Here is a 23,256-nt window from a genome sequence, read left to right as displayed (position 1 = left end):
GTGTTTCACATCATTAACTCTGCTTGTTCCCAGGATGACTTGGGGTATTAGGAGATGTAGGAGGAGGATGTCACACAGAGGTCCCCAGTAATTCTCCTCATGCTGACCCATCCCTCCAAGGACTTCTAACATCATCATTGTTGGTGTCCAGGTCCCTGTGTCTGCCCCAGTTGGTGTATCATTGTCAAAGACATCTTCCTCAGCTCCATCACAGAGCCTATAGTTTTGAATTATAGGAAAAAAGTAGGGAGATGTAACCCAAGATACCGCCATAAAGGTCAGCAGAGGTTGAATCTTATCTCTGTTCATTCGATAGCCATTTATCATGTACCTATTGAATACAGGCACTACACTGGGTCCTGAGGCCCCACAGTGGAGCTGCCCAACCTGGCCCTGAGGGCTGTACTCTGTGGCAGAGCTGTGGGGGAGCAGTCAGCTGCTGTGATGGGGATGGTTTGGTGTTTGGTAGGGGGCAGAATAAGGGGTAACAGATCACAGTCAGGCACAGAGTAAGTGGGACAGTGCAGACTTCCTATGAAAAGCATCATGTAAGCTAGTGTTTGATAGAGCAAGTATACATGATAGCCAAAGAGGGGTGAGGAGGTGTGTTTCATGAAGAAAGGAGATAACATGGGCAGGGTTTCTGAGGTCAAGGTGAGCATGGGCTGTTCTAGGCCCCACAAAGCACTTCATTTGTGGTTGGAAGGGAACCTGTGAACTTGAGTGTGGCCACAGGGAGACCATAAGTCTTCACTGGGCCTGGACCATGGGAGATGAGGGAGAATCCTATAAATTGTACTAGTGGGATTGGCCTACACCTGGGAGCCCCTTTAAAAGGGAAGTGATGTGACCAGAACGTACTTTAGCAGGTCACTCTTGAGCAGTATGGAGAATAACCTAGATGAATCTCATGGAAGGCAAGGAGGCTGGTCAGGGCACATGGCAGTGATACAGGATGGGCCAGATGTCTGGGCTGAGACAGAAGTTGTGTCAATGTACAGAAGCAAGGAGATGCAAGAGGGACCCACAAATGAGAGGAAGAAGGACTTGGTTACTTCCCAAATGGCAAAGGGAAAGAAGAAAACAGAATCCAACTTGTGGCCTGGGTTTTTGATGGGCAGCAGCTGTGTGGGCTGAGGTGCCCTGTTGCAAGCTGGGAAGGCCTTGAGGGACTGTGAGGGTAGGAGTGCAGACAATTCTGGAATGATCCAGAAGCTGGGGGAGAAGCCTCTGGTGTTTTGTATCTTGTATGCTATCCATAGTTGGGCCAACCTTCCCTTGGTCACCTTGGTCACTGTGATTGAGTTAGTGTGTCTTTTATGCACTGAGGGCTATACATCAAAATTACCAGGAAAACTTTTTAAAAAAATCCAATGTAGATTTCACACTCCAGTCCCCTGAGTCAGCATCTCCAGGGACATCAGTGATTGGAAGACTCCCCCAAGGAATATGGTTTTCACCAGCCTCTGAGGTTGGCATTTCTCAGAGAGGACAAGTGGGAAAGAAAGAGTGAGGGATGGTTCCTAGCTGATGCTTCATTCCCTAAAAGGTAGCATCTGCTGCTCACGGAAGGCTGCCAGTGAGGGTAGGGGACATTCTCAAAAAGATGGTGAGACCTAATTAATTTGCAATTTGTGATACTTGAACAAGGCTTGGCCTTAGGCCAGTCTAATTTGTACATTATGTAAAATAAAGCTTTGCATTCTATAAGACAGGAAGGGCCTTGTTGGATGAGTCAATGAGAGACACATTCAGGGTTCCACCATCAGTTTTCTACATGCAGAAATTTTGCATTCAGGGCCAGTCCCCTTATTAGGGTACAGTTAATCATAATTGAAACTTTAATTTGCTTACATTTGTATGATAAGTAATACCGTACAGTAGTTCAAAGCACTAGACTTCAATGCACAAAACAGCCCCATGTAACAGGCATTGTCTTTTTGTAGTAAGTGAATTCCGTTTAGTAAATGAAGGTCATTGGACCTTAGTGGAAGTAGGCCTTTAAACAGAAACATGCCTGCAACTTGACTTTTCAAAATTTTTTCAATTTTATTTTATATTTGCATTAGAGTACATTAATAACACAAGGAGATTTCATTGTGATAACTCCATATGTACATACAATATACTTTAAACAAGTTAACCCCTCCATTACTTTCTTCTTCCCTTTTCCCCTCCTTGTCAGTGTTTGGTGGGTTTTATTATGCTGTCTTCATACACACTCGCGCGCACACACACACACACACACACACACACGTAGCATATCAAGTTTTTAAATTTCATTGGACCTTTTTCTAATTCACTCTTCATACATGAGACTGATAAAATTATATGCCCTTAAAAATATTTTATAATTATTTTCCCAGTGGCAATTGGTTTCCCTTCACTTGGGCCTAATTGGTGAAATTCAAGTGTATAAAAATCACATTATTGAAATTCTGAACACATTATTTCCACAAAGCCTAATGTTTACCTCTGTATTCCTGGGACTTGTCACTGCCATAAATCTCTGAAGGTGAACATGAAAATATGTGTCTTTTATTTATTAATTCTGTGTGCCAGCCGATAAGCTCAGCAACTTGCATCACTGTCATGAATCATTGACATCATCCTTCCTGGTAGGTACAAGTGGTCATGTTTTATGAATAAGGACTGACCCAGAGAAGTCAAGTGTGTCACACAAGACCACACAACTGGTGAGTTCTATAGCAGAGATTTGAGCTCACACCTGCTTCAAAGCCTGCCCTGTTTATAGCATCTCTTCTGCCTTGTTCTACAGTACCGACTTCTCTCCTTCCTAAATAAGGAGAAGGTGGTGTCTCTTGGTTAGCATAGACAATTTGGTGATTTTTCTAATGAGGTCAAGGACATAGGTACTTCTTATCTGGGAAGACATTTCTTGTCTCATAACCCCTCATATCCCCAGAAGAAAAACCCACAAAATTTAGCACAGTTTTGGGAAGGAACCTCAGACCCACTTTTTCTGTTTGGGAAAAGACCATGGTAGTAAGTTACTCCTCTGTACTCCAGTTTGGATGGAATGACACAGAAAGTCCCTAAGAAGGGAGAGCTCTTTGTGGTTGTTTTAATCCCTTCATCAGCTGGAGGGGCCATACCAAGCCTTCTCACTTTACATATTTTCTAAAACCTTAAATCCATGTTTTTCTCAGGTTTGAAGCTCCTCTAGCTATTTTGGAGCTGCAAGGCAAAAATAATCTTTTTTTTTTTTTTTTTTTTTTTTCAGAAATGTTGATGGTCTGTCACTCTGGGTCTTTGATGTCATCTTGGGAGTTTTACTGAATATTGCCCTTAGAGTTGATGTCATAAGCACTTACTCATTTGAAATTCTCCCAGATGGGAATTGTGATTAAGTGTTTGAATTTCGTCATGATTTTGCTAACTGTTTTGCAGCAGTGCTTATATCACTGAGCACCCTCAGGTTTTCCCACTTCAGTTACTCTACTCTATAACCTCAAGCCCTTTCCCATAAACCACATGAAGTCTGGAACCTTCTCAAAGGAACGATGGTAGGTGACTAAAAAAAAGATATCTGAGTATGACCTTTCTAATGGCATGAAAACTTGAAATTTCAATGTAATTATCAAAAATGTATACATTCCTTCCTATTGTTTGATGTGATTCTTTTATTTTTTTTCCATCCATAATGCTTTCGTACTCAGGAAGTTGAGGTAGGTTTTTGACTTTTCAACTGTATGTAGACATAGCATCAAAATTGTTGCCAAATAAAATATAAACTGTATGCTAAATCTTAAATCTCAGTAGTAAATATTTGTTTTCGTTCAGTGAACCAGTCCTGCACACATTTATTTTTCATTAATATAGCCAGGGGATGCAATTTATCAAATGTATATAAACAGTCCATTTGCTGCTTTATCTTTTCTCATTAGTTACAGTACAAGTATGATTGTCAGTTATTACCTGTGTTTTACTGGTGGGTTATTTATTGAAAGAGCAGAGCAACTGTCATTGTTATTTTCTAAATCATTTTGTCTAAGGCCTGCAGGACTTTGCACTAAATGTCAGGCCAATTTATCAAAGAATCGCTCTATTCAGGATGAAAGTGATTTAGAGTGTGTGTATAAACATACGCCTACCTGTTCTTACACACACCAGTAACAGTTGTGAGAATTTCACAGGGACTATAGAGATGTTAATGAAGCTGGAACAGCTTACTTACATTTGAAGCAATTCAGCAAGGATTTATTGTGCCATCAAGTAATTCCTTAGGGAATAGGCAGGTGAGTAAGACCCATCCCTGCTCAGCAATGGCCTAGGTCCAGGTGCTGGGGAGGATAATATGTGCACACCAAAATGCATTAGTGCACACAGCTACCATTCCTGGTGGACAGGGCTCTCATGAGGATGTCAGAAGGCCTCAAATCGCAGCCCACATTGGGCCAAGCACCTGAGTCATTCAGAAGAATCCCCATTGGGGCTCTTCTGGGAATGGGAAGGGGCAGACCTGGCAGAGAGGAGACACACTGCTTGTTTAGAAGTATGAATAGATACGGCTGGGGTGAGGTGGTTGTGTGGGAAGCTATCATCTCCTCAATAAATGAAGTGCTTTGCAGCTTACATTAGCTTGATTAGCAGCGATTTCCATCACACACAAATTCAAATTGTAAGAAAATGTCACATTATATAGCAGATGCCCTTGTATAAACTTGTCTGGAAATCTCACTTTTCTGATGACTTCTGTTATCGTTTTAGGGACCCTTCTCTCACCCACCAACCAACAATATGTCTTCCTATTATCCCCAGTCAAGTAGCATGAAAATGAAATAAATTAGTTGGTACTGAATCCCCTTGAAAGTAGTTTGATTTGGGGTTTGATAAAGTGGCGTCTGCCTTTGGGATCTGCCGTTCCCCTACAAAGCAGGAACATGTTTCTCCCATTTGTATTGACTGACTGTGGGCCTACCCAAGACCCCACAGTGGCTGTCTTGCCTTCGCTACACTTTGCTTCCTTCTGCTGAGGGCACTTTGCTCATCCCTGGCCCAGACAAATGAGGCTCCCATTATATTTTCCAGTCTGGTAATTTGTATTATCTCAGGTAATCTTCAGATGAAACTGCAGGGTTCAAACCGTTTAGCTAAAATATGTATGAGGGAGAAATTATCTGTTTCATGTGAGCTAAATGTCTTTGATCTGTGGCATCTGAAGTTCTGTTATATGATAGATTACACCCTCATCTTCATAATCAGCAGCTAAAGCATTTGGGTTTCCAGAGTGGCTTTTGTTTAGTTCTGCCCTCCAGCTCTCCCTCAGAGTTGGCATTGACATTCTTGGAGCTGAAGTAGATACCTCTTAAAAGGCAAATCCTGGGGATAAGAAAGAGTAATGGAGGAAGTGAATGTGATCACAATACATTATATGCACATATGAAAATATTACAATGAAACCCCTTTGTACAATTCATATACATGAATAAATACAATAAAATAAAAAAGGAAAATCCCTGGGGAATATTTGAGCTAAATTGCATTAGCCATTTTGGGACTGTGGCATAGGAAAAGAAAACTCATGCTCCCATTCAAAATGGACTGGAACCATAGATTTTTGTCATTGGTTATATCCACCCATGTGAAAGGACCTGATCACCCAAGTTATAGTGGGAATACTTTGTCATCATTTCATGTTAAGCAGACTTAAAGATTTCCTTGTAAGATATACTATAGAGTAGAAGTTCTTGACATATTCAGTCATCCCTTAACATCTCTGTATGGTCAGTTCCAAGACTCTGGAAGACACCCAAAACTGTGGGTGGTCAAGTTTCTCACACCAAATAGTGTAATATGTGCATATGGCCTATTCACATCCTCTCATATACTTTCCTTATATAAATTAATATTTCATATTAATACATATTAATATATAAATGTTTGCCAGTATCTATTATATATAGTGTGTGGCATATATCCATATGTATGCATATAAAATGGGTTTTCTCTCCCAAAGATGTTAAGCAGAATATCACTAATGTATTTGAAAATCCAGTTAATTCCTTATAGCATCCAGCACTTCTGTTAGGGGGATATTTAGTTAGTGAGATAATTGGTTTTATCTATGTTGACCATCTATAGAGGATTAAAATATTATGGCTGTGATCCTAATAGTCTTTGATTCTTTCTCTTCCACCAGCACCAACCACCCTCTTCTTCCTCATCTTAGACATGTAATGATTTGTCACTTTCTTATTTAGATCACTATTCTGGTCCTTTAAAATATTGCCTGCTGTTCTGAGATACTTATAATTTCAGACATCAATCAGTATGCTAAAGTTTGAGCCTCCATTTAAGTTGATAGACTCTTCCAGGTTTTTAACAGCCCCTAAAAAAGACTAGCATACATTTCACTTATGAAATGGTACCATGAAATGGAGTCACTCTAGGGTTGCTTAGAACTTAGAGCAAGACTGTGCTCTGCTCTGCCCAGGAGATGCCTGGTGAGAATGCACTCTGCAGCCTAGCCCATAACATATGCAAGTGAAGTAACAAAACATGGCCATCCTTCCTTGCTCAACCTTGGAAATGCATGAGTTGGAGTTACTGAATTTAATAAATGACCATGCTTATAGTTAAGTTTATGTTTTAAGAATTAACTATTGTTGGGGTCTTTCAAGCCTTTTTAAAAAGCTTCATCACTACTGATAAACTTACTAGTCAAGAGGCCAACTCAGCCAGGTACACTTACCTGACAAGTGTCATCTATGAAGAGTGCCCTTCACCAGTCTGAATTTTAACCGATCACAACTTTTTTGGGCCAGAATCGTCAGAGCTGAGGGCGCATAAAGTCCTGGACATTGCTGGCATCTGGGCTTGCCCTTGAGTTCCTAGCCCCAGGAAAACACTTTCATGCATTTTGTCATTGAGGTGATGTGGAAACGGGCACACTGCTTCCCAGCATGGGAACAGATAGAAATAACAATAGTGTATATATTCTGTAAGAGCTGGCTTTTTTGGAGAGTCAGTAGTGGGGTTTGAATTCAAGGACTCATGCTTGCTGGGCAGGTGCTTTACCTCTTGAACCATGCCCAAAGACCTTTTTGCTTTGGTTATTTTGAAGATGGGGGTCTTTCGTTTATGTCTGGGCTAGCCTGGACCACAATCCTTCTCTTTATCTTCCTGTGTTTCTGAGATTACAGGTGCATACCACATGCCCAGCTGTTTATTGGTTGAGATGGGGTCTTTGGAACTTTATTGTCTCAAACTACAATCCTCCAGATCTCCAAGTCCCAAGTAGTGAGGAGTATAGGCTTGAGCTCCATGCCCTGCTCTGTATGCTTTTATTTAGATAGAAAAACCTAGTGGGTGCCAGCTGGGTCTTACACCCTGGAGAAGTAACCAGCCGTGGTATTGGTAATGTTGGTTTAGGGCCACAGTCAGCTGTCCTTTGAGCATCTGTATTGACACAGGGATGAGCTCATATGAGGAGGTAAAGCTGTGGAAGTGGCATTCTTTTACCTTTGGCTTTTTGGACATGGGTTCGGATGCTGCCTCAACCAGACTTTCTCCCAGAGGCAGAGTAAGTTCACTGAAGCAGTCCCAGCCTGCACGGGCTCACTGGGTGGCTGGTGTGTACAAGGGCGACCATGTGCACTCTGGTATCCCTCCTCAGACCCTAACAGCAGCAGTGAGAGCTAGAGAGCCCTGTCCCCATGCTCACTGACCAGCCCCCAGGTGGACTCTGGTGTGTCACAAGTATTCACGATTTTGGCCTCTGTTGGGGGAATTATCTGTTGGCCAGGCCAAAGCCATGCGCCTGAGATTTCAGGTTTGACCTTTGGCATTCTAATTTCCTAAGGTAGGGCAACAGCAATCAGACACAGGGGTAATTTTCCTTCCCTGCTTGGCCTTGCAGTGCAAGGGGCTGTTTGAAGGACTTATTTTGCATAATGAGTTTTCATTCAGGTGTACTTCTTTCACATTTTGCAGGAATTAGGTGGTATTATTACATTTGCAATGGGTTTTAAATATTCTAATGCAGATATCTGCTTTTTAGAGGTTCTCTGTTTAAAACTATGATTTTCCCCCAGAAATATGCAAAAATGGCAATTATAGTTAACCTGCAAAAGTGACAAGGTCCAGAAGAATGCTTCACATTCCATCCAGGTTCTGAAGTAGGTTGAAGTCATTAGGGAATATGCCATTCTTGAGTTTGCCCAGACCTTTTTTTGACATCAAAGAGAATGTGACATGCAAAATTAAAGTAAAGGAACTTGTCTTTGGCTCTAGCCCTTCCCTGTCGACACACATCCTGAGCTTCCAGGTATTAGGACAGCATGTTCAGGTAGAAAATATTTCACAAGATTCCTCGTTGTCATTGGCCTTGATGCTATTTTCTGTATGAGAAGAACATTGACGTACTGCAGTTGGAAGGATGGATGGCTTATTGCTTTTGTTCTTTGGTGGTGAGAGTGAGTTCATCTTGGGTTATCTCTTCTTTTGACACTGTGAATAGCAGAATCTATTGGTAACATGGTTGTCTAAGGCTAAGACTACATTGACCATCAAATTGAAAAATCAGGTGCTAAATTTTCTACCTGCATCCAACCCTTAACTGCAAACCATTCAGCACTCACTGCCAAGTCTTAGACAGCACAATTCCAAAAGATTCAGGTTCTATTTAAAATAATAAATGGTTCTGGGTGCCAGTGACTCATGCCTATCATCCTAGCTACTTGGGAGGCTGAGATTGGGAAGAACATGGTTCCAGCCAGCTTGGGCAATAAGGTTTCTGACCCACCCCCATCTCATCCAAAAAAGAGTCAGGCATGGTGGTTCACTCCTGTCATCCCAGCAGTGCCATAAGATAGGATGATCACGTTCCAGACCCTATATCCAAAATAAGCAGAGCACTAAAGGGCTGGAGGCATGGTCCAGTGGTACAGCACCTGCCTAGCAAGTGCAAAGCCCTGAGTTCAAACCTCAGTGCTGCCTAAAAAACATTAAAATAATAAAATAAGTGGAGGGAGATTTTTGTGAGGAGATCATTTTAATCTTTCTTAGTGATATTTCATGGTGTAGATCTCAAAGACTCCCTACAGAGTGGGTGAGAAGAGCAGTTGTGCCATGAAATTGAAGCCAGAGCAAAGTGGGTCAATTCCTTGGCGTTAAAAATGGTTTAATGCTACATCTCCAGGATCCAGAGGAACCTGTTCATGTTTATTTATGCTCTGGAAAACAGACCACTGGCCAAGAAGCAATATGTTCTGATTTTACTCTAAATCCAGTTTCCTAAAATCTATTTAAGGGCTTAGGTGAACTCAACGAGGATCTAATAAAGCCAGGTAATTGAACGATGGGGAGCCAATGGAAGCCACAGGAGATTGTGTGGGAGATAAACTGCAGCAGGAGACAGCACGAATGAATGATATTTTAAACTAATTGTGCGCTTTGATGTAAATTAACTTCTTCAGAAGAGAAATCGAGGCCTCTTTTGGACAGCTTTTTGAAAGTGTGGGCTGCATGCAAAGTACCTGTCCCCAAACACACAAAGCAAATAAACTAGATATTAACTGAAAAGGAGGAAACGCCCTAGCATTGATGTGGGGTTGATGTGCAGGGGTGACACCTCTTCACCTGAGGTTTTGCTGACACTGGGTATACTAGGCAACAATGGAGCTGATGAGTGCTGTGGGGGAGAATCAAGGGAGTATACAGTGGTTGGTTGGAAGGCACGGTTGTCAGAAGTGCAAGAGGGGTTAATATGACTATGAAGAAATAAGTGACCTGGTCTCTTGCAATTTCAGCATCGTGAAGGACCCAGCACTGAGGCATAAATTGATGCACACTGCATGTAAGAGAGGCATATGAATCCACCAGTTGGCCTTCTTTGCTTTTCCATCCTTCCTTACTTGGAAGAAATGATATTTCACTAAGTGCACACCTAAGGTTCCTTCTAACATTTGACTGGCCCTCTGGTTTTAGGTTTTGTCACTGTGGGAAAACTGGAACTGTGCACCACAAGATACATGTCTCCATGTAAAAGAAATGTTGACAGTTGAATTATCAGCTGTTACAAACACAGAGACTCAATCATACATGAGAGCAGTCAGGCATCACCTTCAGTATAAGTGATAGCAAATATAGCCTGCATTTGGAAGGTGTCTGGGTTTATATGTCAAACCAAGATGAGTAATGCTGTTTCCATATTGGGCTGAGATTTTATTTTTTATCATTCCCAATATTTAATTCATTCACTTTGAAAGACAAGAATTTGAAAACTAAATTAATGTTTTTGATTATTTGCTAATGCCTGCTTGGGGAAAGACTTCTAAGCTGTCAGTGTTTTCCTTTGTGTTTTGAGGAATAGGAAGTGGGAGTAGGTCAAATTTTTGTGCAGTTCTATGAGACACTTCTGAAATCTGACCTTTGTTTTCTATTTGTTTCCTTTTGTAGGATGATTATTTCAGAAACTGGAATCCCAACAAGCCCTTTGACCAAGGTAAAGGATGCACTCTTTCTGGCCATCTAATCTGTGGGAAATGCTGTCTCATTTTTCCTTCCTGGCATGCTGAGTTAATCATGGAAGGGCCAGCTAGCTGTCTTACTTTATTGACTTTGGGAACTGAATTGAAGGGATGGTAAAAACTATTTTTATCAAATTGGTTATTTGTCTGAGCTTATGTCTAGAATAGATTTTAAGCCATTTGTTAATGTTGAATTTACCAGTATAATTATTGATTTGTTTGTTTAAGAAAATAGTGAAATGGTTATCAGACTTACCTGGTGAACTGTAGGACTGTATCCAGGGCTTTTATTCACAGAACATACCGTGCCAAGAAATGCTCACCAACTCAGAGCCATAAAGATGAAACTATCTTTCTTAAAACAGAAAAAGGCTAATCCTTAGAGATGTTCAAGGATACTGATATTTCATGTGTTAAACAACTTCTTTATGGTTTCTAAATAGAAACTTGTTTCATTGTTGGCTCACTGAGCACCCAGTTTAAGCCTGGTCCTGGGAGGGCTCTTTCTGTCCACCCCAGCCAACGTAGAACCTGTCTCCTGACAGATGTTGTAAATCACTAACCGTATCCTTGCATGAGTGATTTAAGACACAGTGAGGACCCGCCGTGAATTGCATTGTCCCTGTTCTCTTGTTCTGTGTCTGGCTGCTCTTGGCACAGACCTCAGTGTTGAAAATGCTAGCAGATACTGTTCCAAGTATGTAGATACAAATAATGCTGAAACTCAGAGAAAATATCACCTACCCTGTCTCACACTCTGAGAAATAGGTTTTGTTCCATAGCTTGAGTTTTCGATGTGGCCGTGGTCGTCAGTTTGCAGGAGTTGTTGATGAGTAATATGACAGAAGGTGCCCTTTCTGCTCTCTGCTTTGTCACTTCAGTGGCTGACTCACTCCCTCTGGACTGTGGTTTTCTCATCAGCAAAACTGGCAGTAACATTTTTCAAATATGAATTTATCATGTGCCTTGAAGTAGTGTAACATTTTGTTCATTCATGTATACTTGCCTTCATCCATCCCTTTATCCAAGAACAATTATTGAGCTCTCACTGTTTGTACAAGTGCCAAGCCAGTTACTAAATAACAAAAAAGTTGTTATTTCCACCCTTGAGGAGGTCAGAATAAGGTACGGGGAGAGAAACCAGTGACACCTTTTGTGGACTATGTTAATAGACACGATGCAGGTGTGTGCAAGAAGCATGTGAATGGATGGGTGTGTGCCTGTGGTGTGTATGTGTGTGCATGTGAAGGAGGCAGAGTGTACATGACAACTTTCCTTTGGGGTCTCTCTCTGGGATATACATATCTTAGCCTTCCAGGGCTTGGTTTGGTTCCTAACAATGACTAACTCATTACAATAATTCATACAAAAGCACATTTAGTTTAGGGATTTCCCATAAAAATGACAAAGCTTTTAAGACTTTTTTTAAAAGGACAAAACTTAATTCATGAAGAATACTCAAAGATACAGAGTGACAAATTCCCTGCCTGAGCCTGATGAATGAGTCCTCCTGCAGGTGCCCCAACCAGGCTCTTGCTTGGGAAGACCACTTGACTGAGAGAAATCCAGAGCTGATTTTTCTTTGAGCTAAGAACTAGGAATAGGTTCTTGTTCTATAAGGATCAAGTAACTCATATTTTCTCTTCTCCAAGGCTTTCAAACAATACAAAACCCATACCAAGGGAAGACATTTTTAATTTTACTAATGCCTGCTGGAGAAGGGATTACATGAAGATGGGTATCCAGTGCCATTTGGAGTATATGCAATTACTTCCCTAGATTTTGAGGTCACACAGAAACTTTGAGCATCAAAAAAGAGCATGGTATTTAAATGTGCTTAGGTAAAAATTCCAGACCAGGACTTTGGTCTTCTGGGAGTGACAACAACTATCTCAAGCAGTCCCACCCTGCTGTGTCCCTTCTAGCTCAGTAGGCTTGAAATCTGAGACTGTGCAGATGAATCCTCCCAGAGAAACTCATGACTTCATGGGGACCCTCAACTGAGAAGCCCCATTTTTTGCCTGTGTGGCTGCTGTGACTATTTATATACTGAGCAAGGCAGAGCAGGCAGACTGAAAATAGCCTTCACTTAAAATATCAATCCCAACAGATGTCATCAATTACACTGTGTGCTACTCAATAAAAACAGGAAGGTACTATACTGGCGCTGACACCATGTGGGAAAATGGAAACCACAGGCATGCAAGGTGAGGAGCCTTTCATCTTCCAGGAAATGGGAGAGTGCCTGAACTCCAGTGGAAGTTGTCAGCAGCGAGAGAAGCCATCTCCCCTTCTAAGCAGAAACACAATTCAGTGTAGTGAAGGTGGGTTTGTGGTTGGGAGAGACTTTTACTTTGCAGAAAAACATAAACTTGCAGAAAAACATGTTCAAAGTTTCAGTGATAAGTTTGGGCTGGGCCTTGGGGTAGAGGGGGCTTTAAGGTGAAGGTGGTGAGGAGTAGGCTTGACCACCAGCATGGGGAATTCTGGGATAGTGTATTCAGAAAGATGATTTGAGCAGATTGTGAAAGGCATTTCATATCATTCCTCTATGTCCTTGGCACTGGGGAGACAGAAAGCTTTTGAGCACAGAAGGGATATGATAGGGGTGTTACTTTAGAGGATTTTGGTAACTGCACAGTTGTGCTTAGAAGTTCTACACATACACATAAATGATGTCACTCATGCAGGACTTTGAGTCTTCTGCATATCATCATTCATTGAGCCCTAGGCACTGGCTGTCACAAGTGGTCACACTTACCACCTCAATTCTGTACTTAACCTCTGAGATGCCTTGTAGCTTCTGGTTGTCTTGGATGTTGGTGCAAACAGTTAGAAGGCTCCATGTAGTTAAGAAATAAGTACAGAACTGTAATTCCTCTCTGCTTATTTGCTGCACTTTGAACAGAGGGCTTCACGGAGCTGGCACTCAGCATCACGTCATCGACTCCAAGGCAGTGAGGAGAAGAGTGCTCACCTGTGCTGTCAAATGAGGGTCCCGCAGCCTTCACTCATTATCTTTAAGGGACTCATTGATGCTCCATCACAGGAAAATAATATCCATTAACTGAAGGTTTTCAGGGGTTCTTTCTGAGGTTAGGGTAAAGAGGTATATCCTTTTATTCTTATAATGATTTAATGCCAAATCTCCTCCCAAAAGGGATGGACAGGAGTTCAGAATTGAAGGGAACAACTATTAACTCAGATGAGAGCTTTCCTTTGTGAAATTCACAAAGAAAGATGCCCCACAGAGAGCACAGAGCAGGCTGGGCAGTTGGAGGCAGCTGTGGGCAAATGCAGGCACAGGCGAGGGAGGTGGAGGCTGGTGAAGCTGCAGGGCTCTGGTGACTCTGGTTGCAAGTCCCCTTTGCCTCTTTTCCCTTTTCCCTGCACCTCCCCTCCAATGGCCCCCAGCCAAGTTGGGAGCACAGTCAAGGCTAGTGCTTCTCAAAGAGGGATTTGGTCCTGCAGCTGTTTCTCCAAGAAAGCAGTCACTGGATATGTCTGTGTGGAACACACATGTATTCTGGTCATCTCTTAGAAATTCACTGGGCTCGTTAACAATTTCAAAGTTCTAGGAAATCTTGTGGTGAAAAAGCTCACATAATCTACCATATTCCTACTTTTCCTTTGAGGACATGTCAGTTTTTATGGTTTTATTACACACCTCACAGGTCCCCAGAGGAGGTAGTGTATTCTGTGGGGTACACTATGGCAAGTGTGGTCTAGGATCCTGGAGTTTGGAGATAAATTTTCCAAACTTGAGTGCCAAGTACTAGCTATGTGATTCTGGTCAAGTAGCTTAACTTGATTCTAGGCCTTCCCATTTAGAAATGCATTAGTATCAGCACTTTCGATGATAGCATTGAGATTAAATGAGTTGCTATGCAAGCCTGTAGTAAGTATTGTTTTAGCCAATAGCTGATCTTCATTCCCCCTCTTCCTCCCTCTGTGATCTCCCTCCCTTCCCACTCAAGTTTTCTGTCTTTCTCCTTTTGTTCCCTCTGTTTGCCCTCACAGTTGTGATGTTCCAAAACTGTCAAGGCTATGTTGGCACTGGTCTGTCTCCCTCCAGGTGGGTCCCTGTGGGGATGTACCCCAGGTCTTACTATTGGAGCTGTGGAAGTCCAGGTTCTTCATTCATTCATTCCACAAATAGCACTCAAGTGGTTGATGTTGATAATAGGGACAGTACTGAGGAAGACCCCTCTTGTGGATTACTCCCAGTTACCAGTCCAGGTCATCCCTCCATCACACAGCTGTTGTGTGTGTAAGCATTGGGCTGATGGCAGCTGGAGAGCGTGTGCAAGTACTGGAGCAGGTAGGGAGTTTAGGAACATTGAGTGAGAGACTGAGGGGGATGGGCCCATGTAGTTGAGGAGCCCACGAGCTGTTCTGAGTTCAGACAGGTGCCATAACTCCATTGTTGCCGCACTGGCATTCTTTTTGCTACAACCCGGCCTTACACATTCTGTGCATTTGGTCTGTTCATCTGGTTCCCTGCGGCTGCACAGCAGACCTTGCGGAGGACGGTAACTTCCAGTGCAGTGTAAGAGGTGGCTCAGTCTCTCTTCCCTCAGAGGAGGTAGTTTGATGAGGACAGTTATCCATAGGGCCCAGAGGGGGAAGAAAGACATAATTTGTTGAACTACAATACTGTTGTAAAAAAAAATAAAGGTATTGCTTTGGGGATTTATAGAACAGGAGCTGAACAAGCTGCGAAGTGGACTCTATCAAGTTATTTCAAAGTGTCCCACTAGTCCGTTTGGAAAAAGAAATTGAAGCCTACTCACAATATTTTTGCTGAGTAGAAGTGTTTTTTGTTGCCGCATTGGCGAGGGTAATTTGTGTGTATGAATGTGTATATTCACATTTATAGGATGAATAGGACTTTAGGATGCTATTCTGATTACATGGAGGTGTCCCAAAATGATGGGACACAGTAGTTTAGGTTCTCTGATGTAGCCATGGTCTGCTCAGGGAGGAGTGCACTGAAATCTTGGGTAGGAAGTTCCCCTCGGTGAGACAGGTCAGTAAGACTTAGGAGAAATGGCCAATGAGATTTAGTGTGGGACTGATTTGAATCAGTGGGGCCCTTTAACAGGAATAAATGCATTGGCTTTAGGGATGACATTTCTTCTTCTGGAGTGACTATTAACCATTCTTGTCTGGCAACCTAGCTGTCACCAACCCTCAGCTGATGGTGGTGATCTTCTGAGCAGAATAGGACCATGTTGGAATTAATCTCCAAATAAAAATAAAGCCCCAAAAGTCAGGGATCCTGCTTCCTCAAGCTGTTTGCTTGAATAGAAGAGAAGAAGCAAACCGATGCCCTTTGACTTCCAATCTATTATATCAATATCCTGAGAAGCTCAGATCCTGCCAGAGCCCTGAACTGTTTAGAGGCAAAAACTGTACAGCTCAAAAGAAGAGAGTTCTTCCCATGGTCCAGCTGTGTTTCTGGACCCAGAGCCTAGTGGATTACCATAGCATGGGAGACAAGATTGCTTATTTCAAAATTGTTCTTTAGAAAAGAATTTTTCTAGTTGAAGCTGAAATTTTACATGACAAGGTTTACTAGAAATATTGAATCTCTCTAGTGTTTCTCTCTCTCTCTTTCTATCTTTTGAACTCAGCTTTGAGCTTGAAAGGCAGGTATTCTATCACTTGAGCCACATCTCTAGTCCTTTTCCTTTTTGCTCTGCTTATTTTGGAGATAGGCTACTTCATTTTGCCTAGATGGCCTGAAACTCCATTTCTTCCTGATCTCAGCCTCCTGTCTGGCTTGGAATGAACACCTAGATATTAGTTGAGATGGAATTTCTGGAACTTTTTGCCTGGACTGGCCTCAAACCACAATCCTCCTGATTGCATCCTCCCAAGTAGATAGGATTACAGGCACGAGCCACAGCACCTGGCTATTTTAGTGTTTCTCTTGATGTGGAATTTAGCCTCATCCGTCAAGGAGACTTGTATTTGTATTCATAGGGCCTTGAAAATTTTTGTTGTTTTAAGGATCTGTTTATTCACCCTTCTTTAATCTCCAAAGCTACAGATTTTCACAAGCAGCTGGTCTGGTTTGTGGAAAGCATCTTAATAATTTTCTTCTGGTTCCTTCATATTTTGTGGGATTGGTTTCTTCCTTACCTTCTTCTTTTCCTCATAATTCCAGAAGAAGCTTTCCCTACTACAGTGAATCTTTATTGTGGCCAGCCTCAGGCAAATTTACGCATCGCCTCCATTTCTTTTGTGTCTCAAGTCTGACAATGAAATAGTTACTATTTGAAAAAAGTGTGGCATATTGATTTTTAAATGTTCCAACTCAATTCTGGCAGGGAAGAAACAGAAAACTACTAATTCAAATATTGGTGTGCGTCTGCTTAACTCAGTCTCTCTGCTTTGAAGTCAAATCAAGTTCAGAGTTTCCCCCTTCATCTTTAGCTAGCCATCTCTGTTTACTTATTTTAGACAAATAAAACACCAGATGTGTGAGATTGAGATCCCATGGGTGCCCCCTTCCTGGTCCTCTTTCTCATTTTCTTTTCTTTAAAGGTGACCAGTTCATTAATTTGTTTTTCTGCCCCTGTTCTGATGCTGTGATATCAGATGCATGTCTGTAAGCAGTGTTGCCCTAAATTGTATGCTTTGCAGAGGAAATTAATGTTTCCTTCCCCAACCTGTTGATTTTACTCAATGTTGTTTTTGATGATTTCTGTTTTGATAGTTGTAGGTCTACCTGATTCCTTTACATTATTATGTTCTATTACCATGCCTGCATTTATTTAATTGTCCCCATTAATGGACACTTATGTTGTTTCTGTTTGTTTTCTGCTTAGGGCTCCTTTTTTTTTTTTTTTTCAGTACTTCTAACATACATTGACATACTTCCATCAACTCCCAGGAGGAGTGTCAAGATGGGACATGGCTATGCCACTAGTAAATAGGCCCACTTTAGGCAAACAAATCATATGGCCTTTCTTGACTTCAGTTTGCTCATCCCTGTAATAAAGGGGGCACACCTGAAATGTTTGCCGTCTGTGAGAGTCAAGTTCAGGCAGCATGAATTTCTGCATGTGTTTTCTCATAAAGAAAGGCAAAATTAAAAAATGAAAGCATGATGTTCTTACAGTCTAACCAATGAGGTATGAATATAATTTCAATAAAACCAATGAAATTCAATGGACCTTTTAACCATTGGGGTGGGGAGGGAGGTTTACAATAAACAGGAAAAAGGCCAAAGTAGGAGGTGGTTTCTTCTCTCTCAGAGTCCTGCGGGAAGGTGGATGGGATGAGAAAGGTTTTAAAGGGCTCATGGTCAGATCTTGGGGATCCCATTAACTTGTTGCCATTTATGAATATCTTGACTTTCCCAGCCTTCACTTTCTCATCTGTAGAATGGGGATGATAATATCTGTCTTATCTGGCATTCATTTTTTAATTTTGTATTAGGATATATTCATTATATGGGGGGGATTCATAGTGACAATTCCCATTAGATTACATTGTACATTAGTTACATTGCTCCTATGTTCTGTCTATCTCTCCCCCTCAACTCTCTCCCTGCCCCACTTAACGCAACTGTAAAAGGTTTCTTTGTTCTATTTCATAGAGGTATGAAACCCATCAACCATATTCCATCACCTTAATCTCCTTCATTCACTAGTACCCCAACTAGTACCTCCCCTCTCCAAACACTGTACCTATTTTACAGTCCTGCCTTTTGTTATTAACATTTAAATTCATGTTCAAAGAGGTTTCTCAATATATGTTCACTGTGGATATACTTTACCTTGACCCATTCAACCCCTTCCATTACTCTTCTTTGTCCCTTTACCTCCCCCGGATGTTATATTACTGATGCTCTATTATTCTCTTTTCCTTTCCCTCTTTCTCCAAGTTCCATAGAGCAGTTGTCCTGCATTCTTGAAGTGTAGTATGGTCAGGTTTGTAAAGGGCCAAGGTGTTGGTATATGGTATGTACTTACCAAACCATCATCCCCCTTGCCTGCTCCGAAAGCTCTGTTAGGTGCAAGTGTGGATGTTTCATTTCCCCTGAGTGCAGGGGTGGATATGGACATAGCATGTTCTGGCTTCCCTGGGGCCTTTCAGAGAGTTCCCAGGGCCCCGTGTCCCTAGAACCAAAGAGCAAAAGTCATTCAGGGTTGCACTCGCCCTTTGGATGGAGTAATGGACAATCATGAGGGTTCTAAAATTCTCCTTGCAATTATGGGCACTGTGGTTTTCTGTTACTGTTTAAGAAGTCCTTTCAGCATGATCAAATCCATTTAAAAGGCATGTTTATTATCTTTCCTAAAACTCATAAATTGTGGTGGTAGTTTTATAAAAAGGAGAAGAAATCTGCTGCTCTTCCACCTGTGAAGCAGAACAACAGCTCTTGAATTAATTATGTCATTTTCTTGAGTCCTAATGAACCAGTTTTGGTTTAGGTAAATTCTCAACAGGGAAAAAATGTCAGTTGAATTTTAAAATTGATCAATATTGCTGTTTAAATTTTTCTTATTGTAGAGTGTGAAGTGTTTTCATCGTAGGGCAATGACTGTTTGAAGAACAGTGTTGAAATCCCCTTCCTCTCTCTCCATGCGTGGAATGGAGAGGTTTGCTTTTTAAGGTATTTGGCACTTCATGGCTGGTGATGTGTGAATGTTCATTCTGACCATTGACCATGTGTGATGAGATGTGATGTGATCTATTGGGAAGAGAGTAGACTCTGCAGTGTCAAAGACTAGGCTCAGTTCCCACCTCTGACCTTTAGTAGCTGTATGTATGTAAAAAGGCAATGCCCAACTTATCCAATTCTCAGTTTACTTATCTGAAAGATAGAAAGTATGACATTTCTCCTCATTACTCACTCTTGTCACCCCCCACTCATCTTCGTCCTCTTTCCAAATAGTCCCTTATCTACTTTTATGCCCCTTTTCTTTCTAAATCTATATACCACATATAAGAGAAAATATAATATTCATCTTTCTGAGACTGTCTTATTTTACTTAAGATGGGTAATCTCCAGTTCCATTCACTTTCTTGTAAACAACAGAATTTTGTTTCTCTTTATGGGTGAATGACACTATTGTTATTTATCACATTTTATCTATTCATTCATCCATTGATGGGCACCTAGGCTGATTCCATGACTTGGCTATTATGAATATTGCCATAGTAAACGTGAGTGTGCAGGTGTCTCTATTGTGTGCTGACTTACATTCCTTCAGGTATATACCCAGAAGTGGTATGGCTGGATTATGTGGGAATTCTAATTTTAGAATCAGAACCTCCATACTGATTTCCATAGTGGCTACACTAATTTACATTCTCCAGAATAATGGGTACATGTTCCTCTTTTCCCATATCCTCACCAGCATTTCTTGTTCATTTCCTTGATAGGAGTCATTCTGACTAGGGTGAAATGGAATCTCAGTATCGTCTTGATTTGCATTTCCCTAATGGCTAAAGATGTTGAACATTTCTTCATGCATTTAATGGTCATTTGTACTTCTTCTTTGGAGAACTGCCCATACAGTTCATTTGCCCATTTGTTTATTTGTTCTTTTGGTGTTGAGTGTTTTTGCATTCTTTGTTTATTCTGGATATTAATCCCTGTCAGGTGGATAGCTGGTAAATATTTTCTCCCATTCTGGAGGCTGTCTCTTCACTCTGGTAATTGCTTGCTTTTCTGTGCAGAGGCTTTTTAATTTGATGCAGTCCCATTTGTCAATTCTTTCTATTTCCTGAGCTATTAGAGTCCTGTTTAGAATGGTGTTGCCCACTTCTGTGTCGCCAAGTGTTTCCCTGTAGTAGTGTCAAAGTTTCGGGTTTTGTGTTAAGATCTTTCATCTGTTTTGAATTGATTTTTAAAGAAGTTGAGAGATGGTAGATCTAGTTTCTGCCTTCTACATGTAGATATCCAGTAGAAATTATGACATTTATTACACCTGTGACACCAAGGTCTATAAACTGACCTAACTTTATTATGAAAAATATGATGATAAGTTTTGTTTGGGAGTCTCAGATTTGAAAGAATCTTAGCACCTTCTGCTTATTCCAGAGTATAATTATTTCATCAGAATGTAAGATAATTGATCCATTAATCCTTGAGTCACATACTTACTGAGCACCTCATGGGTGCTGTGCTGGTTGTGGTTTATGTATCTGTGAGAGAAACAAGGGGAAATAAATCAGCCAGGGAGAATGAGTGAGGTACCTGACAGAAGCTTTCAGAACCAGGGCTCAGTCAGAGAATGGCCAGCACTTCCTGGGTGAAGGTTAGGAAAAGGATCCCAAAAGAAGTGACTGGGGGCCTTTCTAAAGATGGGCAGATGTTTGGAGATGGATCAGAGGCAGCATGTGATGTGGAGAATGTCTTTTCTGATAGAAGTGAGGCTTGACAAGGATGTAGTCACTTAGAGGCTGTTACAGGAAAATGCCACAGACTGAGTCACTTACAAACAACTCACATGTTTTTCTCTTGTTTCTGGGGGCTTCAAGTCCAACATCAAGGTGCTGGCATGATTGGGTTCTGGTGAGGGACCTCTTTTAGGTTACAGATGGCTATCATCTCCCAGTATCTTTAGGGGGGTAAAGAGAGCCAGAGAATCTTCTGGGGGTCCCTTTTATAAGGGAATTAATGCCATTCATGAGATGCCCCCATCAGAACCTTATGCCTCTCAAAGAACCCAACTCCAAATACCATCACACTGGGGGCTAGGATTTTAACAACTGAATTTGTGCACACAGACCTTCAGTATGTTGTAGACTGAATTTTAAAAATACACTTATTAGAGATGTGGAGAAAATACAATGCACAGTGGAAGAGGCTGTTTTCTGAAGACTGATCTCTGAAGACTCCTTTGGGTAGGCAACTTGGGTCTCTCCTCAAGCTGGAGTGTAACAGCCAAGAACCTGGTGCAATGCATGGGGAGCTGGGGCTTGTCACAGCTCACACCTGTCCCTCCTCCAGGGAGCAGACCCCACCCAACTTAGCTTAACCCAGCCATGAGGGCTGTCCCAGGCACTGTCAGGACTTCAGATTTCTCAAGAGTAGTGGGAAATGAAGACACTTTTGTTGGTTGTTGGTGAAGCCTCCTTATTCTTCAGTGTTGGCAAATCAGTTATTTAGAACCGTTCCATGAGATCATTTGTCTTGGGCTGTTTATAGCTTCTCTCCTAAATAGAATCCCATGTTAGATCTTGTCTTCGTGTGTGTGTGTGTGTGTGTGTGTGTGTGTGTGTGTGTACACATACATATTCTAGAGGTCTATGACTCTTTGGGTCCCTCTTTCCTGGAGCAACTGGGTGGTCCAAGGTCCAAGGGGTAGAGGCAGCATCTATCAGAGCTTGGGCCATGCTGCCTGGATGGAGGTAGTCTTTCTGCTGAGAGCTGAATGCTGACCTGTGCTGGGCAGAGGTGGCCTCTTGTACATCCTTAAGAGGAGTCATTTTAATCTCAGGAACTGAACCTGGTACTGAGGGGATTTAGAAACACACCACTGCCTGAAGTGCCCAAGCAGATCCATTTGGTCTGGTGGGCATGAATGAAGATGCTGTGTTCCTTGCTTTCATGAGGACTGGGCAGCACTGGGGCCCCACAGCCTGGCTGGGAGGAGCAGTTTGGTGGTGGCTGGGAGCTGTGCTAATGGCCCCATGCGTCTCCTGCTTTTCTTTAACACCAGATACTGGTATAAAGGTGGAAAATGTCAGATGTCATCTTTGTCAAGATGTGGAAATCTGCCGGGCACCAATGGCCCACACCTGCAATCCTAGCTACTCAGGAGGCAGAGATCAGGAGGATCACAGTTCAAAGTCAGTCCAGGCAAATAGTTCATGAGACCCTATCTCAAAAAACCCTTCACAAAAATAGGGCTGGTGGGGTGGCTCAAGGGGAAGGCTCTGAGTTCAAGCCCTAGAACCGTGAAAAAAAAAAAAAGTGAAGATCCTCAAGTAGGCGAAAAATTGTCCTCTCTGATCCCTGGAGCCATTGACATCCCAGCCCTAAATTTGTTCAGGGCTTGGGTCTCCTGTAGGTCTTTGCCTTGCACTCAGCTCTCAATCCCTCTTTACCTCTGTAACTCCAAGACTTGGTGATCATTGTGCTGACCTTGTGCTCCTGCGTCCTCTTAAGGGATGCTCCATTTTCCTGCAGGACCTCACTTGAAATGTCACTCACTCATCCTCAGACCTGTAATTGAATGCAGGATTTCCTGGCATGTCTTTATTATTTATTTTCTTTTCTCTGTCTCATTCACCAAAAGGTGACACATAAGTATCATGTATTAAGTGGATAGATAACAATCTTTGACTATAAGGAAAAAATAAAGAAATAAAGCCACAGCAAAGGTATTGCTCAAACACATGCGGAGGAATTTTCTGTGTACTTCCGCATCTGGGCCTAGGGCTTCCTAACAACTAAAGCAGGGAAGGAAGAACACAGCTGTGTGTTCCGGTGATGTGAAGACAAGGCAGCCGTTGGGGAAAAATACAGGTGCACTTGGCACTGAGACGACAGAGCCTTTCTCTCATGGGGTCTCGGAAGAGAGTGTGCTAGGGTGGGCTCTGTTCGTGCCAGTATCTGAGAGTGATCAAAATCTTCCTTCTGTATCTCTCAGTGTGCACGATGCTTAGCACCAAAGAGCAGCTCTATAAATTAATCCAGTAAAACTGAGTACACAGTGTTTTAAAGGTCTGGCTTGATGCACAGATTGACAACATGGAGAAGGAGGATTGGCCCGCATCTCCATTAGGGAATACT

General features: G+C 42.0%; 1 protein-coding gene across 1 annotated transcript in view; it reads left to right on the top strand.

Annotated features, from left to right (window-relative positions):
• Positions 1-23,256, top strand: part of Spock1 (SPARC (osteonectin), cwcv and kazal like domains proteoglycan 1) — a 490,594-nt gene that overhangs the window by 206,883 nt on the left and 260,455 nt on the right. Inside the window, exon 3 of the mRNA XM_074058856.1 lies at positions 10,423-10,468. Coding sequence (XP_073914957.1) covers positions 10,423-10,468 — 46 coding nt within the window. The remainder of the gene's footprint in view (positions 1-10,422; positions 10,469-23,256) is intronic.

This window comes from Castor canadensis, chromosome 16 (genome assembly GCF_047511655.1).
Source record: "Castor canadensis chromosome 16, mCasCan1.hap1v2, whole genome shotgun sequence".
Lineage (NCBI taxonomy): Eukaryota > Metazoa > Chordata > Mammalia > Rodentia > Castoridae > Castor > Castor canadensis.
The sequence above is the reverse complement of the archived record's forward strand: the minus strand, read 5'-3'. Positions and strand labels throughout refer to the sequence as shown.